Here is a 20,914-nt window from a genome sequence, read left to right as displayed (position 1 = left end):
AAAAATTAAAGTAGTTTACTGAGCCATAAATAGCACTGGTGCAATCTAGCCATTATTTCCAGTCGTAGACAGATCAATAGCACATAATAGTGCATTCTTCAGTACAATATGCTGCTCATCATCAAGCTGAAATGCTCGGTCAGATCGGTGCTGATAGCACAGCTCTTGAGAGCCGGTCATTATGAAAGCAGCGAGCGTGTGGGCCGCGGCTGCTGTCCTGTACAGTATCGCAGTGAGCGGGATTGTGGGATTCACATTCACAGCAGAACCGAGAGAGGGAAAAAAACATGGCGGCTGCCGAATGTGCAGCAAACGATTTGCGGAAGTGAGGTAAGTGTAATTCTGTAGCTTCATAAACCCTTTTACATTGAATTATCCGTCACTCAAGTCCAATTCCCCGACTTTATCTCGAAGTTAAAGCAGACTCTGCTTCAGGAACCGCTCCGATTGAAGCGGTTCGAGCGGATTTGATGGGCAAAGTTGTTGCGGCTGATCAGTTGTGTATGTTCACGCTGCCCCCGCTCCTCTGCACTGTTCCACGCTAGCCTGTTAGCTTCTACATTTAGGCCCTTTTATCTTCAAAAGTCGTTTACTCACTCGCTATGTTGCGTGCGTTTATGTGGCACCGGCAAACAGCATTTTTCCTGCTCGTTAACAAGTGTTATGAATGCGCGTTAAACGGGGTGCGCCAAATTCGTTAGCATTAGCACGCTAAAGTGAGTCTGTATCATCTTTATTAGCGCTCTTAGCCAAATGCTAATTAGTGGCTGAGTTGCTGGGGGGAAAAGAAACTGACTTGTTTGTTTCTCATTGTTGCGCGGCTGTCTATACACAATACATTTGTTTTGTTATTTGTAGCTCGAAATGAGCGGAATTGCGCATCCCGTGAATGCAGTAGTTAGCAGGTGAGCTAATAAAACCCTGCGGACACATTTGTTTTGTTCACTTAAACGGTTAGTTGTGCCTGAACAGCGTATTTTTTACTAACGCATTTTACGAAGTGCGCGAAGCAAATGTTTCACGTTAGAGCCTAAATGAGAAGTTGAGCTCCGCTCGGAAGTCACCAGAGCTGGAGAAACTTGCACCGGGGTGTTCGGGAGGCAGCCGGGCTACACATCATTCCGAGCCGCGGATGCGGTGCTGCCGGAGAGGCCCGTTAAATGCAATTGAAGGAGAAAATGTTTTCTCTCACGACCGTTCTAGACACGTAACGGTGAGTTAATGATCTGCGGTAGTGCTTAAAACACTGTTTGTTTGTTATTGTGTCAGGTTTGTTGGCGCAGACCCCGTTTCTGAGGAAAACATTCACATTCCGAGAACAGGTTTTGAATGGAGGGTTTATCATTTTTCAATCACGGAGCCAAACCGGGTTTCTCTGAAAGCACTGCGACGGGCAATTTAGAAAACGTGCTGAGCTGCACAGAGGGCGAGCGCTTTCCTCCGCGTTGTCGTTTGGACCGGACTGGCGCGTTTTGTGATGGTAGTGCATTGGCGAGCACGTGTCAATTTAAAGTTCTTCGCCACGCGCGCGAGCCGCGCGATTATTCAGGAAGTTTTAAATTCTTAACGCGTGCGGCGCGAGGCGCGAGCTGCAGAATGACAACGTCGTATTTCAAGCCTATAAAAAAAAAAAAAAAAAAAAAACAGTCAGAGTAAGTTTGAGGGCGGTTGGCGGTTATCTCGCCATTCTTGGATGAGCTGCTCTTGGCACCTGCCGGCAGCCGAGGTAGTAGTGTCTGTTTCTTGTTCAGACAAAATTGTGTCGAATATAACTTGTTTCTTTGAACGACTGCGCGAAAAGTAATCCAAAACAGTAATTTTATAATACAACGTTTAAATCTATTTCTCCCAAAATGCGACATCCTGTCCAGTGTTGTTCTCAAAACATCACGCAATTTAAAGGCACAGTGAATGTAGGCTGTACGCTATCATTGTGTAAAGAGGGGGGAAAAATGTCTTAAAGACGTTAAACGACTCATACTTTTGCCAGACTGCCTGACAGGACAAGATACTTTAAACTAAATGCTTTTATTGAAGCACTTAATATGACACATTCTGACGTTTAGGGCAAGTTGGGTGTGTGCACTTTTCACACAACAGGTTACTCTGTTCTTCGTTTGTGTGCAGATGCTTTTTGTCCATAGGAATGTGTTATGCAATTATTCTGACTTGGTTGGCAGATGATATATTTGCATTGTGTTCGCAGACTTGATTAGTAAAAATCCCTCAAAATGCATATCTGAACTATAATTGCGGTGTGTTTCCAAATAAAGTTTGTGCGTTTCCTCCTGGTCGAGACATCATGCATCAATACCTTACTGTAAAGGTATAGCTAACGTGTGTCTGAAGGCTCGTAAAGATACTAAAGCAATAGGTAATTCAAGTGCTTGTCATTGTTTAGACTAGAAATTGAAGTAGTCTTTCTCTAAAGACCTTAGCTTTTATATTCTTATTAAAAACGGACCGTTTATGCAATGTGCTGTGCTAGCATAGATTTAATTGATGTGCCCTAAACGAACAAGATGAGCCTTTGCACACTGACTTAAATTTCAGCCTAGTTCAGGAATACATATAGTCCACTTTGTTGTAGCTTTTATAGCAACCCATCTAAAAGATGAACGGCACACTGCTTTGGAACAATATGAAGATAAGTACGTAATGTGTGAATTACTCTTTCTACTTTTAACTGTCCAGCTTTGTCTTGGGACAATGCCGGTCGACATGAAGCGTCTCCATTGGCTGTCAAAAGAACAATAAGAGCCGCTGCACAGATGGGGCTGCTGGGGTCTCAGTGATTCCTCTAGTGTGTGTTTAGTGTTAACTAATGCAGGCGGTAATCTGGAGATTGTGCTTCTGTTAAAATTGAACAAGGTCAGAACTAACGCCTCTATTCGTAATTCATTATTTTAAAAAAATCTATTAGCTGCTTTATTCCAAAGAGTTTAATGCGTATCGTCACATTTAATTGTTGATTTATTTTTCTGGTTTTTATGCAGTGAAATGCTTTAAGCGTACTCTGTTACATCACTACTCCTTTATACCAGGACAAGCAACCTAACCTTCACTTACTCATATTTGAGTTCCCAGATACCCTCATTATGCACAAATGACTCATGTCAGAACGGTTGTAGCGTATGTTATGACATTACTGGTGACTCCTCCTTTTAAAAAAGAGTTTTACCCTCTCATTTTACGAGCATGACTATAATCGCCTTCAGAAAAAAAAATTATATATTGAGTAAATTGCAATGATTTAGAGGACGGGCCAACTAAGACAAAGCTTTCCTTTATGTTTCAACTAGATCTATCAGGCTGTATGCGTTTGTTCCAGTTAAAACCACAGATCTGGATTGGCCGTATGGAAAAACGGGTCTTTTATGGACTTTTTAGAAAGAGGAAAATAGAATCTAGTAGTTAAACTGACATGGGTAGTAATGGAAAATTATGTTTTCTAACCATTTTAGTGCTTTTAGTATTCAGGCCTGACACCACCCCTTCTGTCTGTTTTCCGTCTGTTTTCCGTCTCGTTTTTATATGCATGGTCAAATCACATTAGACGCTCACCAGGAGGCTTCAGTGGAGTGTGAATAAGGGATGCGTGTAAGACTGTCCTCAGGTGCCTCTCATTTCTCATGCAAAACCAATGTCAGCGGTGCGAAATCTTATTCAGAGCCTCGCATCATTCAGATCACACTAATGGTACATGGCAGTGATTGTGCTGACTGAAGAATGTGGTGTGGTCTTTAGTGTCCTTTTTAATGTGAATGATCTAGAGCTGTGGTTTCATAAAAACAGTGTTTTTTTTCTTCAAGGACAGACTGTTTGGAAGCGTTCTGGCTGTAATAAAACCTAAAATTATCTATTTTTTTCTGACGGCGTATGTCCTAGATGTATCCTCTTGCATGGCCTTAGCAGAATGGAGGCAATTGAGAAATTTGATATGGTGTAATCTAATTTGTCACACTTCAAGCTTCTGTTTGACTTTAGTACCGCACTAATTATTGAGTAATGCAGACGACAGTACCAGCCCAGTGCTCCCTTCAGTCTCCTGTGAAGCCCCCCCCTAGATGAAATGGGGTGTGTTTTGTTGCAGCCTTGCAGAATTTGCGCATTTCACTGTTCTCATGTCAATATATCATATTCTGTAAGCGCTGGTCTTTGGCCTGACTGCTTCATTTGTCATACCCCGTGTCCAAAAATTAGCTTTTTGCACTGGCTGGTGAATTGAGAAAATATACATTTATTATTTTAACATTTAAATCACCATCATGTCATTCCAGACCTATAAGAGTTTCGTTCATCTTTGAAACTGTAAATAAGATCTTTTTAATGAAACTAAAGATATTTTCTGTCCATTTGTTGAGAAGTCATAAAGACACTGTCAAAGTAATGCATTTGAAATGAATGGTCTAATAGAAGCCATCATTATTATTATTATTTTTTTTTTTTAATCTTGGAAGAATATTTGTGACAAATTTTGCATATCATTACATCACAGATCGCTCCATGCAAAATAATCGATTCATGTCCCTCCATGAAATGGCTTTCACAAAATGTGAAAAATTCTCACACACACACACACACACATATATATATATATATATATATATATATATATATATATCCTCCTAGTGTCCAGTGCTATATAAATTTTTTTATGGTTTGGAATATTGCCAGGAATGTTCTGTGTATGTTTCATTTTATTGAGTTCGGAAAAAGTAGAAAAAAAAAACGTAAGGACATTTTCCTCTGAGAAAAACATGCGTGTTGTTCTTAGCTGACCATTTGATTTGAATCAGATGTGGCACTAAGAATCCAGGTATACCTATTTTTTTGTATGCTGGTCTGTTTTGTAAAGTTAATTGGTCAAGCCTTTCAAAGTGTACTTTGTTCATCATGAGTGTGTTGTATGGATGTGTTTGGAGCTTATACTTTTTTTTTTTTTTTTTTTAAGTGTTAAAGATCACTCTCATAAATCTGCATGGACATGTGCTAAAATTGCCTTGAAGACACACAACATACTTTGGCTTTACATCAGTAACATTTAGATTATTAAAATTCCGTTTACATCATGCAAAATTGCACTCCTAACTTGCAGTTTTGGCGCATAATAATTGTTCATTTTGGACTCTGCTCACAAGGTTCTGTGGAGCACTGACTGCTTCATTAGAGACACCCATGATCAGTCTTTCAAGATTGAAGGTTTGTGTTGTATTTGTGTTGTGTTGTTAAAAAGCACTTTATTGCTCAGATAAGAAGCAGCTTAAATGCAGACCATCCCCCTTCACATCTGCAGCTTTAGCAATGCACCAGGGAAAGCCTAGCAAGCACATGTGTGATAAGTAGATTGATAGCTTGTGGGAAACTCTCAGATAACCTCTGAATATCAAACATATTTATAGGATATTAGATAACAGTAGATCATAGCTTGCTCGTAGGTTGTTATTCCTCCAGTGGTGTATGTTTTACCAAACCCAAAGATTGTATGAGCAAGACAGAACTACTTGCAATTGCGCACATTAAAGATCTGTTATGAAAATCTTGTTAGTAATGTTTGCTCATGCATCATTACTATTACTATTGCACATAAGTAATACATAATTTATTCAATCATAATTGTGCAGCTTTTGTTGTTGTGTTTTATATTAAGTGAGCAAAAATCTTTGGCCTGTTCTTCTGTGCCAAACAAGTAAATAATTGCATAGCAGCATTTTGGCATTGTGGTGGCAGCTTTTGCACAGGCAGACATCACTCATGTTTTCTCCAGAAATCTAGACGATATTTTTCTCTAGCATAAAAGCTATAAATAATGACGTCTCTCTCCTATTCCCGTGGAACTTCTGCTTAGAAACATTCCAGATATTCCATGAATGCACTCTCATTCTTGACACAGAAGTTATATTCTCTTCATGCTCCTTCTCAATCCTCTGTGAAGGAACATCCAGCAAACAGATTAACTCCAGTCTTTAAACTTCAGCTAAAATGTTTCTTTTACCTCATTTTTCCATATTTGGTTTTTTGGTCCATCATGTGTTTATCTTTTTTGATAAATCATAATAATGTTTTTTTTTTTTTTTTTTCACAATATGATGTTAGCTAGTTGGCTGACTATACAAGCTTTTACCGAAATGGTAATAATGATTTGTGTTCATCCCCGAAGCTTTGGATAGAATGAGTTGAAAATTATAAACAGATCACTGTATGTTATTGTTTCCAGCAAAAATGTGTTTATGGAATTATAGCTGTTTTTCTAGCTGTTTTTATCCCCAGAAAAAAAATTCTTATTGTTCATTTCTTTTAGAAGTATAAGCTGTAGGAAAAGTCTCAAACCCATTTAATTTTGAATCTGAAAGATATGTAATTATTCTCTCGTCATGTCCCTCAGGTGCCCACATTCTGCTGCTGAGGAGAGAGCACCACGATGAGGAGACAGTAGGCACCCACCATAGTATGGCCGCATCCCGCTCTTCGCGCGTCACAAGATCATCAGTGGGGATAAATGGATTGGATGAGAACTTTTGTGGTCGAACCCTCAGGAACCGCAGCATCGCCCAGCCGGAAGAGAGCTCTCCGCCTCCTGTGCCCAGAGCCCGCTCACCCAAGAAGAAGCAGGACTGTCAGCAGCACCAGCAGACCGGAGCACAGGTCGGAAAGGTAGCCGAGAACAAGGCAGAGGGTGAACCGGTGCCATCCTACGGAAAGCGAGGCTTGCCGAGCTCCGAGAAGGACGAGTCGGATAAATCGGACAACTGCGAGCGTCCTAGGGCCGGGGGTGGGCCAGAAGCCTCCCCAGCCCTGAAGAGGGCCAAGCGCTGCCCTCGCTCAGGTGAATCGCAGGGGGTTGAGGAGGAACCTTCTCTCAAACCAGAGAGCCCTGATCCCGCTGCCCCGAAGGAAAATGACGAGGGCGCCAAAACAAACGTGTCCTCGGACCCTCCGCTCAGCCTCGACAAAGAGGCAGAGCAGAAACAGGATGGCCCGGTGGTGGAGATCGCCTCTCCGCCGCAGGCCGGCGAGAACGTCAAGGCCACCAACGGCCTTGCTGAACTCCATAAGGAGGACTCAGAAGCTGCAGCCTTACCCCCGGAGCCCTGTGCCTCCCCTGCCACGCTTAACAACAGTCCTTCACTGTTAAATGGCAGCCAGGCTGCACCCTCATCTCCCGACCCTATCGTGCCTTGTAGTTCCCCTCATCCCAAGCAAGCCAATGAGTCCGACAGCCCTCAGATTGACTGTGAGAGAAACTGCACGACCGAGGAAGCTGCCGAGGCCGTGCTGTCCCGGGAACCCGAGATGGAGGTAGAGGTGGACGTTGTTGGGGATGCCGCCCAGGCTCAGGACGAGCTCGCAAGAGAGGAGAGCACCAACGGCGGCTTTCAGGCTGATCCGCAGGACCCTTCTGATAACTGCTCGAATATCTCAGGAGAAACGGTGGTGCTGACTGCCTCCCAGCTGCCTGCGGAGCCCCCCTCCTTCACAGAGCCTCAAGAACACAGATACACCCTGAGGACTTCACCGCGCCGCGCTGCCTTTGGTAGTGGGCTCAAAGCCAGCTCCCCCAAACCCAGTTCCCCGCACATAGACAATGGTTCGCTGAAGGAGGAGTCCACGCCGGTTCCTCTTTCCTCTGAGGACACCAGCCATAAAGACCTTCACCATCATGCACTGGGGTTTTCTAGCAAGGCAGACAATGAACTCTCAGAGAAAGCAGGGGTCAGTGGAGAGGTCGGAGTGTCAGATAGTAGAGTTTCGAGATCCACCAAAGAGCTGCTGGCCACTCAGGCTGAGGAAGATGAAGAGGAAGAGGAGGATCCGGATGTCTACTATTTTGAGTCTGATCACTTGGCTCTCAAACACAACAAAGAGTATGTTCAGGTTTATGCTATCCTATGTGAAGCCATCAGCTCTGCTAAACCAATGTGTGTTTTGTGCTTTCGCCCCTTTTTTGTTCTTTTATTTTGAGTTGTTTTCTGCGGCACCATTGTTACTGTTTCTCTTTGAGGGTTAATAATTTGAACAACCCCGAAACCCAAAGTATGAAACTTTTAAAGGCATTGAGCTACATCAGGAGGTGCCCATTTCCTGGAGATCTGCATTCATCAATTGCATGCACTGCTCCAACACACTTGTCTTTAATTATCAAGTGCTACCGAAGAGACGAACTAGCTGGTTTGGTTGTGTTTGATCAGGGTTGGAGCTGAACTTTGCAGGATGGTATATCTTCAGGAGCAGGAATAGGTATGGACCACATCTTAAAAAAAAAAAAAGAGAGAATATCATCTTTAACTTGTTTTTTTTGTACTTTTGCCAGTAGCAAACTTCCTCAGTATGCCCAAGCAGCAACTGCATTACTCATTCTTAGGTGGGGCAAGTACCACTAGTATATTTTAGGTCTATTTCAGGTCTGTTTCAGGAGGTCTCTGGCTCCATAAATCAAATTATATTATTGATGTTTGCTTAAAAGTAGTTACAAACAGCATTGCTTTAACTTTTAGCAGTTGTGAAAACCCAGCAGGTCAGGTTTTGATTTGTGTAGCTTGCTCTTGTTTTGTCTTTTTTATTTTCAAAGTGTTTGTAATTTGAAGAGGATGGCCCAGATAAACATCTTGGTGTTTTCCTGCTTAACTCTGCATACTTGTTTTCTGAAGAATAATAGTCGACTGCGCTAGCAGAAAATGAGCAACAGCTGTTGTAATCTCTAGGACGGTGGTAGGTAATAAGCGATGGAAGGCCTGCTGCTGGTGGACAGGTTGTCCTGGGTCGTGCTCATTCAGCGTGTGCCCATCTCACAGTGTGAGGGCAGGGATCAGGAGCTGCCAACTGGATTGGCTTGTCGCTCAATAGAAATGGAAAGAGATTGCAGTCACGTCAGTTTATGAGGCCTGTCTGAATTATTTATCCTTTGTTGTTATATTGAATCGTTCTCATTTCTTATCTGGGACAGTTTTTCTCCTTCATTTTAATTTGGATTTATTGTGTGCTTGACATACATTTTAATTATAGATGTATTAATGCAGATGATGTTTTCTTTAAGAAGCAAATGAGGAGTCCTTGTCTGTGCAGAAATGTTCACCACAATGCCAAGAGGGTTTCTTTGCTAGGGTTTTGCTAATTCTATTGCCAGATGCTGCATAAGAGATCCCTCATGATGATCAATTAGATTCTACAGCAAGCCTCAAATTTGAGGTCTCGCGTGATTTAGAGGTTTGTTGATATCCCTAAACTGAAGTATGAAAATATTGATGATAGCTTAACAAGGTAGGCGCCACACAATAAACATGCTCACATTGGCTACTAACTTGCAATGATGTATTTAGTATATTTAGTACGGGTTAAAATAGCCCAAAGCCCATTTCACTATATGTTTATTTAGTTCTTGTCTGTTATAACAAAGATCTGGTCTGCTTTTTAGATGGTTGACCCATAGGTGGCAGTGCATTGCCAGCCATATGTCAGTTTCAGGCTCATTGCCATCGTTGGCTGCTTTCCCCAGCCTGCAGTGCTACATGCCTATCTTCATTGTGCATCTAAATCGAGAGGCTGTTAACAGCTCCTCTGTGGTCTAAGTTATTAAATGGCTAGGAAATTGAAGAAAAACTAGTCAGTTGCCCTCAAGTAAGACAGATCAAATGGAGCAAGTCCTCTAAATGAATTCTTGTTGAGATCGCATGCTTGCTGTCATCAATTGGTTTTCATTCATGCCATGTTAGGCTAGATTGATTATACAAGGTCTGTTGAGCTTCTGAATAAGATTACTTCTAAGCAGTAGGCCGAATCTCCCGCTTCGAGGAGCATCTTTGTCTAATTCTCCCTTTTTTCCTCTCTGCCTCTTTTTTTTTTTTTTTTTCGTGTTCCTATTTGTGGATCCTATTTTCCTGAGGGTGTGCAGGGAAAAGGTCAAAGCTCTGTAGCGCACAGCCAATGCCATATCTTCTTAACTAACGAGATGACTCTAGAAAAGCTTTTTCAAATGTGAGCTTCTGAAACCCATGTAATATTTTAGAGGCATAACATTTTTTGGAGTTATTGAAATTGTAATTTTGGTTGCACTTGAAGTCCACTTATATCGAATGTAATTCTACAATTAAAGGGATAGTTCACACGGAAATGAAAATTCTGTTGTTAATTACCTTCATGTAATTGATCATGGTAACATCATTGCCGTTTATGGAAGGTCAGAGATTTCATCAACATTTTTTTTTTTTGTAATTTGTGTTTTGAAGATGTATGGTCTTTGGAGAAAGTAATGACAATTAAAATTTTTGCATGAACTATCTCTTAAAGTATTGTATAATAATTAAAAACTTGTATAAAAAGTGGAGATAGAGTTATAAACCTTTCCCTAGAAGTGTTAAACAATTAAAAATGAGTCAAGCTGTTTCTGGGTACAAGCAGGAAACCCAGTTCCTGCATGAAGCTGTTGGTGCCGCCCACCCTTTAGCGAACAGGAAATTTTTCTATTTATAGAATACATTTCTATGGGAAGATTTACAGGGGACTTTCTTTAGTGGTTGTGCAGCACTAAATTTAAATAATGAATAACCGCTAAAAGATTGATGGTTAAATGCATAGCATCAGCTGTTAATAATGTACAAAGCATCTCTGCCCTTCCCTTTCCTCTGTCCTCTACATTAGTTATCAGAGGTTGCTCCAGACCATCAGTGTACTGGAGGCCCAGCGAACCCAAGCCATCCTGGACCTGGAGACACTGGCACGGCATCAGAAGGAAGCCCTGTCTGACCCCATCGTCTTTGTGGACCAGCTACAGAAACGGGTACAGAAGATTTCTATGGGACTTCCATTGGCGTTGTCTGAAATACCTGTTAGTTAGTCCTGCATTCTGGCTTATAAGCATGATTTTGATCATCTGCTTTTGTCACAGGTGGAGATGGGTCTGCCTCGGCCTCAGAGAGTAGTCCAGCTCCCGGACATTGCATGGGACCAATACACCTCAGGCCGTGGTGACTTTGAACGGGAGTTCTGTGACAAGAAGCGCAAAACACGACAGTTGCAGTTAATCTTTGACAAAGGTGTGTATCTATGCAATTTATCTGAAAACTCAGGGGCATTTGTGCATTTATCAAATCAAGAAAAGTCTGTGTTTGGGTAAAAAAATTTTTGTAATGTTTGAAGATGAAAAGAAAATAGTATTGTAATTCTAATAATAAAAATATTGTCATTTATGTAATGTAACTTATTTTATTCAAATGTAATCGTTTTTTTTAATGTAAAAGGGAAATAGTACAATATCAGTCTTTTTTCATATTCACAATCACAAATGTTGTCTAAGTTGTGCAGCTCTACAAACAATTAAAAATTAAAGAATAGTGCAAGAAGCTTTTGTTTTTGTTTTATTTAACCTTATGACGTTGAATGCCTTGATCTATTGTTCAGATGTTTCAGGGTGGCAAGTTTTTAAATGTTTTTCAAAGAAAAGTCTTTTATTCATCAAGCCTGCATTTATTTAAAAAAAAAAAAAGTTAAAAGATACCTTTTGTTTTAGCCATATTACACTAGATATTTACAGCTACAGATATTTCAAAGATATGTCATTTTCTTTACCATGGACACTCCTTCAGAATTAATTTAATAATTTATTTTGTAGTGACTTCAAAGGTTTAGTGGACTGTTTGGGTATGTCTGTGCAGTGGCACGTTCATGGACAGGGAGTATGCCAAATTTAAACAGCTTGTTGTCTTTCTGTAGTGGGGTTGCCTGCTCGACCAAAAAGTCCTGTGGATTCCAAGAAGGAGGGTGACTCCTCATCTGTCTACTCCTCCTCCCTGCCGTCAAGTGACGGTCCAGAACACAGCATGTCCAGTAGCAGAGCTCAGGTACACTCGGATTAAGTCTTTGTACTTCTTGTCATTTGTATTCTGTCACCATTTAGAGCCATCTTGACTGTGAACCCGTGTGCTGTGTATTGAGAAAAACACGGGGTTACAGATTCTCCTTTATGCTTTGCTCATTTTTTCCCCATGACCTACAATTTCGCCGCGTTTCATCACACACCGCTGCATCCGATACATAATAAGATCAAGACCTAACATTTAACTTGCTGTTGTTTCTTGTTATATATGTACTTGAGCCCTAGGACATGAACTTGAATGTGCTCTGAATGCACAACATCTTCCCCCAGAACACAAGATCTCCATCCATATTCATTCTGCTGTAACATTTCTGCAAAAATGCACCGCAAGCATGCTGATCACAAATAACAGTGTCTCCTGACCCGTTTTATGGAAGTGCTGCGTTCAGACAAGCTAGCTTTCTACCTGCAGTTTCACATTAGTCAGTTCAGCCCTTCTCTCTCGTTCAGTATGTTCATGCATGCAGCACATGTAGCGAAAAGATGGTATCTATGGAAACCAGTGGGAGAAACCTTGTCCTCCTTTTGATGAAGAGTGTGTATATGTGTTAAATCGGTGAATAAAAGAATAAAGATTTTCATTGGTCTCGGTAGATATGGAAGTCTGAGCAGATCCACATAATCTCATAATTAATGGTAATGTCAGTAGAGTTCATTATTGCCCACCCACATTTTCAGATGTCTTGGTTCCAGAAGTGTTTTTTATAAGCCATGAATTAAACTAACCAGGTAAGAGGCGAATTAAAAAAAAAAAAAAAAAAATATATATATATATATTTTATATATATATATATATATATTTATATATATATATATATATATATATATATATATATATATATATATATATATATATATATATATATATTATTATTATTATCTTGTTACTTTTTTACTTTTCTTATTTTTATTAAAGAAATCCATGAAAATTTTATCTAACAGCAGACAAGTAGTACTCTTTTAGCACAGACTTTAAACTCTGGATACAAGCTACACCAGATACACCACAAGCTTGTGCAGAGCTGTTTGAATCATTGTAATGATTGTAGCGTCTTTCTTGGACACCCTTCAATAGTTTTACACTGTGACATGTTTGCTGTATTAGCTTGTGCCTGTATTTGGTCATATATACACACACACACACACACGCACAAATATATATATGTATGCATGGTATATACACAGTTTTGTATGTAATTAATCATGATTAATTGTTAGACAGCATAATAAATAAATAGATAAATAAATGTGTGTGTGTGTGTCTGTGTGTGTGTCTGTGTGTATTTTAACAACCAAAAAAAATTGTGATTATATCTAAAAGCAGGCTGACCAGTTACATCTTTTGAATGTTCTTTTTAACCAAAAATCTTAAGTTAATGTCCATGTATACCTTTGAACCGTGTGCTACTGCTAACATTTTATGGTTTATTGGTGTTTGGACAGATGATTAGAGGGAGGCTGTACAACCAGAACAAACCCGACACCTTCAACCAGCTGTGGACTGTTGAAGAGCAGGTATGAAGCTACCCAAGAGCTTAGTAGCCATGAGACTTTGACAAAACTTTAATGTCGAATATTTGCACCACTTTTAAAATGCTACTTCTCAATAATTTGAATTATTGGACCGAAATGGTTGATATAAGCTAATTTATGATAGAATGTGCGTTTTAGTATTTTGTATGGCTCATGAGCTGTAAGGTTTGTCTGTTTGCTCATCACATCTCTTATGTGAAATATATATATATATATATATATATATAGAAAAAGTTGGAGCAGCTGCTTTTAAAGTTTCCACCAGAGGAGGTTGAGTCCAAACGCTGGCAGAAGATTGCAGATGAACTTGGCAACAGGACCGCCAAACAGGTGCATCTTCAGGCTCTGCTCTACACCCTCACCCTCATCTCCTTTTGGTCTTGATGCATATTCAAATCTCTAGTCATCTTTTAGTGCTCTGTAAAGCAGTCAGACAATTAACATCGTTACAGCCCCTTTTAATGGAGATGTTTTTCACTAATGGGACAGGAGTCTCACCCTTCAAAAGCTGTGGTAGAAAAGCTTAACCACTGAATACTGGGCCAGCTCTTTTTCTATAATAAGTTTCTGTTCCTCTTTTTCACAGGTTGCTAGCAGGGTACAGAAATATTTTATAAAACTGACAAAGGCTGGTATACCAGTGCCAGGCAGGACACCCAATGTGTGCATGTACAGTAAAAAGGTAAATTGGTCTTTTAAAATGTTAAGTGATATTTTAACTGTATATTACTGTTCAAAAGTCTGGGGTTGGTGTGATTTTTAAATATTTTGAAATCCGTCTCTTATGTTTACCAAGTATTTTTTGATCAGAAATACAGTACAAATCACAACATTGTGAAGTATTATTATATTTAAAACATCTGTTGTGTGTTTTAATATATTTTAAAATATAGTTTACTGCTGTGATGGCAAAAATGAATTTGTAAGCTGATTTGCTGTTAAATAAAGTTCTTGTTGCAGTTAGTAACAGTTGTACAATATGTTTGTGTAAACCATGATACAGTTTATTTCTGGATCTAAAGAAAATTTAAAAGACCAACATTTATTAAAAAAATGTTTTCTTAGAATCAGTGTAATGCACCTGTGTGTGTAACTTTTTTTTTTTTTCGTCTTACTGACCTAGCGGTGCAACTTTACACGTGTATTAAGTTCAGTACACATTAAAAACGAAATGATTTGTTACATTTATGATTGCAGGCCTCTAGTAAGCGACAGCACCACCTCAATAAACACCTGTACAGGCCCTCGACATTCCTCACCTCGTACGAGCCGCCAGTCTACATGGATGATGAGGACGAGCGCTCCCACTTCTTCAACAGCCTCCAGGATAATGGAGCGGATGATTCGGTCAGTCCTGGTTCAGATTTTACTTCAAATCTATCTAAATCCGAGAGCTCCCATTTCAGGGTGGCCAGTAAACGATCGGGTCACGTATCAGAGAAAGGAGTTTATGAATCATTCGGTGAGAGCTACGGCATTTTATCAGATCATATTCGTGCTTATTCATTTGCAAGACCGAAACAGAAAAATATATACCTGAAATTAATTGATTGAAAAGTTCAGCTTTTTGAAAGCAGTTCTGTGCCATCATAGCGACTTCCTCTCTTCCCCTCTGGCAAACATTTGATGGCCTTTCGCGAACGGGAAATCCTTTAAAGACCACAAACTGGCATTTCCACAGTTGGGATTTGCTTGATGTTTGATCATTTGATAATGATGAGCCGCCTTTTGACAGACGCTGCTGCCAAAATCATTAGAGATGACTCGATGTTTGTGTCTCCTCAGCTGAACTGTGTAAAGAGGGCTGTGTGTTGAGTGACTGTGAACTGACTGCAGTGGCTTGACATTTTCTTTGTCTCTGATTTGTAACCTTTATGCGACACCAGCCAGCGGGCCCTGCAGAGAACATAACCAGTGACGCGTTGCCAAGCATCGGCCAACCTTACATGCACCAAATATAGACTTACTACAAAACATGACATCACGAATGCCTTCATGGAAATATGGGAAATGGAGCTTCTCATCATGTGACACTGAAGACTAGAGTAGTGTCAAGTTGCAACTTCAAATATATTATAATGGTTACTTTAAAAAGTGATATTGTGAAATATTGTTACAATTTACTGTATTTTTGATTACAAAATGCACCCTAAGCATAACAAAACACTATATACACACACACATATTTATATATTTGTATGTATATAATGTATGTGTGTGTATTTTTATGCCAAAACACTATTTTTGTTGTCATTACAAAATAAGGACAGAACTGGGTCAGAAAATATAGCCTCAATCTACCCTAACAAAAAAACAAAACTACTGCATTAAGTAAGGCTTATTAAAAAATCGTCTGTAAAGATTTTATTTTGAGCTATAAATTCAGATTTCGTATCAGTTGACGAGTGTTGTACTGTTCTGACCCTGCTGCGATGTTTCAGGATGAGGAAGGGGTTCCAGTGGAGCTGAGGCACCTGCCGGAGTATAAGGAGCTACTGGAGCTGAAGAAACTAAAGAAACAGAAACTACAGGAGATCCAGGCTGAGAGCGCTCTCACGCAGCACGTTGGCTATAAGGTACAAATATTTACCTGCCTATATCCTTTGTGATTTTAATCATGTCAACGTTTAACCCCGCTCGTGTTGTTTTTAAATCAGTGTAGAATTTACCTGATTATCACTCTACTACTACTACATAGAGAATTAAATTTTAATGTAAAATATAGTCTATAATCTAGAAACATCATGGGTGTACAATTTTATAAAATCTAGTGAAACATTTTTTATTGACAAATAAAAGTGAATAAGTGGAGGACTTAATCTGGCAAAATGTTACACATTGCTCTTTGTATTGTTGTTAAATACATTCAGCAAAATCAAGTAAATACATTTATAAATAAGTATATACTATAAAATATATTTTACTTTTAAATGTATAGCTCAGTAATGAAGGCAGCAACCTGTGGTAGGTAGACTATTAATAATCTTTCATTGTGCAGAAAAGTACTATGATACCGACTGGCACAAAGTCGATCAGTTTCAGATCACTTATAGTGCACAAAAATGTTGCTTTATAATGTTTTTGTGTCTTTTGTGGGGCTCAACAGTAACACAGAATAGTATACACACAATATCGGATTTGGATCGGTCTCGTCCGATCGATACCCAGTCCACAGTAAATCACTATATCAGACCCGATACCGATCCTAAGTATTGGATCTCTGCGTCCCTTCTCTAAACCTGTATGACTGGAACACACACTTTTAGAGAGGCTAAAAAAGTTTGTTCATACAGCCACTCTGGCTTGTATTGTTTGGGGAAAAAAAAAAACTGAAACATTATAACAATATCATCTTTCGTTGAAGAATTCCCTATAGATTTACTCTTTTAGCTGCGTAATGTTTTTTTTTTAAATAATCAGCATTTTTTTCTTTGTTAATGTTTGCATGTAACCGTCGCTCAGTGTGACATGTGTGGCATGGAGCCCATCCAGGGAGTACGGTGGCACTGTCAGGACTGTCCGCAGGACAACGCTGTGGACTTCTGCAGTTCCTGCTCTGACTGGTGAGTGGAGCTGGGCTGTTACTACTTGTTACAACGTCAGCCCTTCGAGGTTTAATAATCACTAGTGGTCAACCGATATATCGGCAAAGCCACTATTAGTCACTTTTTTTTAAATATCGGCATCAGTCGGTAAATATTTCAGTTTGTTCAAGGTGGGAGTTTTACTTTGACAGGGCACAATGTGCTCACATTCTCCCTCTTGTCTGCTGTCATCAGTTCTGTCTAATAATCAAATGAATTTGTTAAAGGAATTAAAATGTATACAAAAAGAATGGGAACGATTGCTTTAATTGGTAATAAAGGTAAACAATACTTTCCCGTTTGCCGTCAGCAATCGGCAAATACGCAATTACATCATTTAAACAAATCTTTGAATGACTGATGAATGTTTAATTTCACAAACCTTGCAGTAAAATCCAGCTGTGAGATCTTGTGATGTATATTCTGCCCGATTGCGTGTTCATTTAAAAAAAAAAAAAGAATAAATACTTTTTTAATATATATATACAGTGGGTACGGAAAGTATTCAGACTCCCCGAAATTTTTCACTCCTCGTTATATTGCAGCCATTTGCTAAAATCCTTTTAGGTTCATTTTTTTCCTCATTAATCTACAAATTGCAGCACAAATGGCTGTAGCATAACAAAGAGTGAAAAATTGAAGAGGGTCTGAATACTTGGCCACCCTGCTTTCCAATATATGGGCATCTTTCAAAAAGCCAGTGGACCACTATTAATCAGATTAGGCTGTTTCACAATTCATGTTTTCCAGAATGTAAGACATTTGTTATACCACTGAATATAAAGTCATTTTTACCCTATATATAAAAACTGTTTTGTTTAGTTTTTTTAAAGACCCGCTGGGACTTTATTCACACATTCAATATTTTACAGCTTTCACACATTTTATTAGTTGCGAACATGAGTCACATTCTCTTGAACATGGCTTAAATGCTGAGAAAACAGTACATTACAGAGTACAAAGTGCATTAAATTACGATGCGCTTGCCGGAACGCACTGATTATGTATCATGTTTGATATAAATGCATATCAATTTGGACTACTTAGTGATTACTATCAGGACGTGAAGATAGAAAAAATGTTTTTGAACCAAATCACTCACAGTAATTGTTTTGTTGTATGAACTGAAAACCTTTGATATTTGTTTTATTTGAAGTTCTTGACAGGAAATCTCCTCAAATTCAGGCCTGCTTTGTCATTTTTTTCAGTCTATCTATAAAATTTCCACGTTCCCATTGTGTTAAACTTGAAATGTTCGCCCGTTGTCTCGTCCTAACCAGTCCCCTTTCTGTTCACCCCTTCAGTTTGTTCAAAACGGAGACCCACAAGCCCACACACAGACTAGAGCCGGTCTGCCAGGCCGAAACCTTCCTGGACAAAGACTACTGCTTACCGCAGAGCACAGGCTACAACTACCTGGACCCCAACTACTTCCCTGCCAACAGATGACAGGGACGAGCTCCAGCGCTAGTATCCAGGGCTGGGCCGCAGCCTCCAGGGCATTCTGTGCATGGCTCCATCATCCAAGTCAAAGAGGGTACAGCAGATGGGCCGCACCTCGCCCCGACCCGCTGCCGGAGGGGGGTGGGGTTGGGGAGGGTTGTCAAACCTTACCAGGTCTCGTCAAGTAACACTATCTCAAATCAAAAGAAACGAGAGGGAAGAACGAACAAAAGAAAAGGCGCACCGACATTCCCAGTCCCAGGACATTTAGAAGGCAACCCGACGCTTCCCTTTCGCTCCGCCGTTTGAGTGACAGGCCTCTCGGAGGAGCGCGCGGCGGCTCTCGATCCATCGGCCGGAGCGGGGTTGGGCTCGCGTTAAAGTGCAAAATGTCGTCTGTAGTTGAAATATTTATAAGTGAAGCTTTGTGTGTGAGCTCTTTTCGTGAGGCGGGAGTACAAGGAAAAGGAACTTGGTGCTGAGACCGTCGTCTTCGATCCATAACCAGGTTTTTAACCAATCGAGGAGGTTCGCTCGCAACTCCGACGTTCTAAACAGGGGTTAAAACAAAAAACGAAAAACATAAAATCCACCCCCACCCCCCCCCCATACGTGTCTCTTGCCATGGGCTACCATTTTCACTAGAAGCTGCTCTTTGTTTCCTCTTACGACCGTTACATGATGTTGTCACTTTATTTACGTTCATTTCTTGTTTTTTAAATTACGCCGAATTAAAAAAAAAAAAAAAAAGCCACTCCACTTAACCCGATAGGTTTCCAAACCTCAAAGCACTACAGCACGGAGAAGACCAGCTGAGATCTGGAAGGCGTTATAGCGCTCGTGGAGAGCTTTCTTTTCTTTTCTCAATGTGTACTGTTGTTGATCATGTGGAGTAATCAAATATATGGTGAAAAGTAGCCAGTGGTAGTTGCCGTGTGCCATTTTTTTTTTTTTTCTTCCCTGTCCAGTCGATCGAAACCTGGCCACTTGTTTTAGAAGAAGAAAATAAAGAACTCGTGGCACGTTTGCCCTCTGTGAAAAACTGCCCGACCATCGTCACGCCTTTAGATCCCTCTAATTTTCGCAGTTTCCGCACGGTCCATGAAAAGATTGTATTTTTATTAATCTATTTAAAAAGACGAAGAATAACAAAATCGATTTGGTGGTAGTCGCCGCACTCCCACGTTATTTTATACACATGCATTTTGTTGTGCTTTGAGTAGACCATTTTGTATTGGGTTCTGTTCTGTTCACCTCCCCTCCCTTGACCCGCTTCAATATCTGTGTATAACAGTCTGTTCTTAAATAATGTAAAAAAAAAAAATGTTAGAGGAGAACTGTGGAAATAAAAGTATGTGAAAAGTCTTTCTACACTACGTGACTCGGGTATTATGATTTATCTTTCCGATTCGGTATTACAAAGACGGATTAATAAGGTCGGTTGGTGGCATGTTTATTTTTAGGGTGAGAATCTGTCTCGTTTCAGCCACCAGAGGGTGGTAGGTTATTGTGAATGCTACAGTCCCTTCCTTTCTGATATGAAGTGCCATTGTCACTGAATTCATCTGTGCGTAAATAATGGCTATCGGAGTATTCACTTCAGTCAGGAAATAACGGTCGACTGACAGTGACTTGAAGAACAATGGATGGCAGATACAAGTGATTATAATCACACTATTCAATTTAAAGCTGCTTTTACGCATGAATGAATTGTGTGACATGCATTGACGCGAGATGAAGAGTCCGCTCCGAGAATGGTTTAATTATATACGATCGCTGGTCACCACTGTCGGTGTATTTCGGCGTACTGAAATAATGTTTCACTAAACGTTGGGAGTATTTCATTACACTAATTGGCAGACATCTATAGCTTTCGGGATGAGAAATGGTATAGAACGGGACTAGCTGGATCTCGTGTGAGGGGCAGGTTGCTGGAAGGAAGACAAAAATGTACTTCAGCGAAGTAATGGTAAAAATGCCGTCTGGTTTTTGTGCGCCGGGCTTTACCGTGATTTCGGCACAGCTAGAGAAAACGGCCTGCAAGTTTTCTTCAATGATTTGCACATCGACTTCCATACCCACACCTAGTGTTAAAAGAGCAGTACACCCAAAAATGAAAATTGGCTGAGAATGTAGTCATCCCCCGTGCCATCCAGTAAAATAGTGTTTGTTCAGAACAGATTTGGAGAAAGGAAACATTGCATCTCTTGTTCGTTAACAGATCCTCTGCGGCGAATGGGTGCCACACGGATCATAAAAATGTCAACGTGATCCAAGAAAACGTGAAAAGCTGCAGATAATGAAGCATTACTCCAAGGCAAAATGGAGTCCGTTGTAATGCTTCGTCCACTAAAAGAAGTTCACCCTGTTCTGCTTAGGATCGTTTTTTTGCTTGTAAACAGTGCTGTACGTATTTCTCTCCTGATTCAGACAACACAACGTTTTCACTAAAAAGATTTTCGGTAGAGGACAGTTTTCAAAGCAT

At 40.1% G+C, this 20,914-nt stretch overlaps 1 protein-coding gene across 3 annotated transcripts; it reads left to right on the top strand.

The window, feature by feature from the left end:
* The first annotated feature begins 174 nt into the window (after positions 1-174).
* Positions 175-19,802, top strand: zzz3 (zinc finger, ZZ-type containing 3). Of its 3 annotated transcripts, none has more exons than XM_043257300.1 (12): positions 175-330; positions 6,386-7,865; positions 10,636-10,774; positions 10,883-11,030; positions 11,707-11,834; positions 13,313-13,384; positions 13,631-13,732; positions 13,989-14,084; positions 14,600-14,749; positions 15,844-15,978; positions 16,865-16,965; positions 18,291-19,802. In XM_043257300.1, exons 2-12 carry the CDS (start codon positions 6,451-6,453, stop codon positions 18,433-18,435), a joined length of 2,631 nt encoding a protein of 876 aa, XP_043113235.1. In that variant the 5' UTR covers positions 175-330; positions 6,386-6,450; the 3' UTR covers positions 18,436-19,802. The 3 variants fall into 3 exon arrangements, with proteins under 3 accessions (XP_043113235.1, XP_043113252.1, XP_043113244.1); XM_043257309.1 differs by lacking the exon at positions 175-330 and adding an exon at positions 618-1,213; XM_043257317.1 differs by lacking the exon at positions 13,631-13,732.
* Positions 19,803-20,914: the final 1,112 nt, after the last annotated feature.

Source organism: Puntigrus tetrazona, chromosome 2 (assembly GCF_018831695.1).
Source record: "Puntigrus tetrazona isolate hp1 chromosome 2, ASM1883169v1, whole genome shotgun sequence".
Classification (NCBI taxonomy): domain Eukaryota; kingdom Metazoa; phylum Chordata; class Actinopteri; order Cypriniformes; family Cyprinidae; genus Puntigrus; species Puntigrus tetrazona.
Note: the sequence above shows the minus strand (reverse complement) of the source record. Positions and strands in the feature narration are given on the sequence as shown.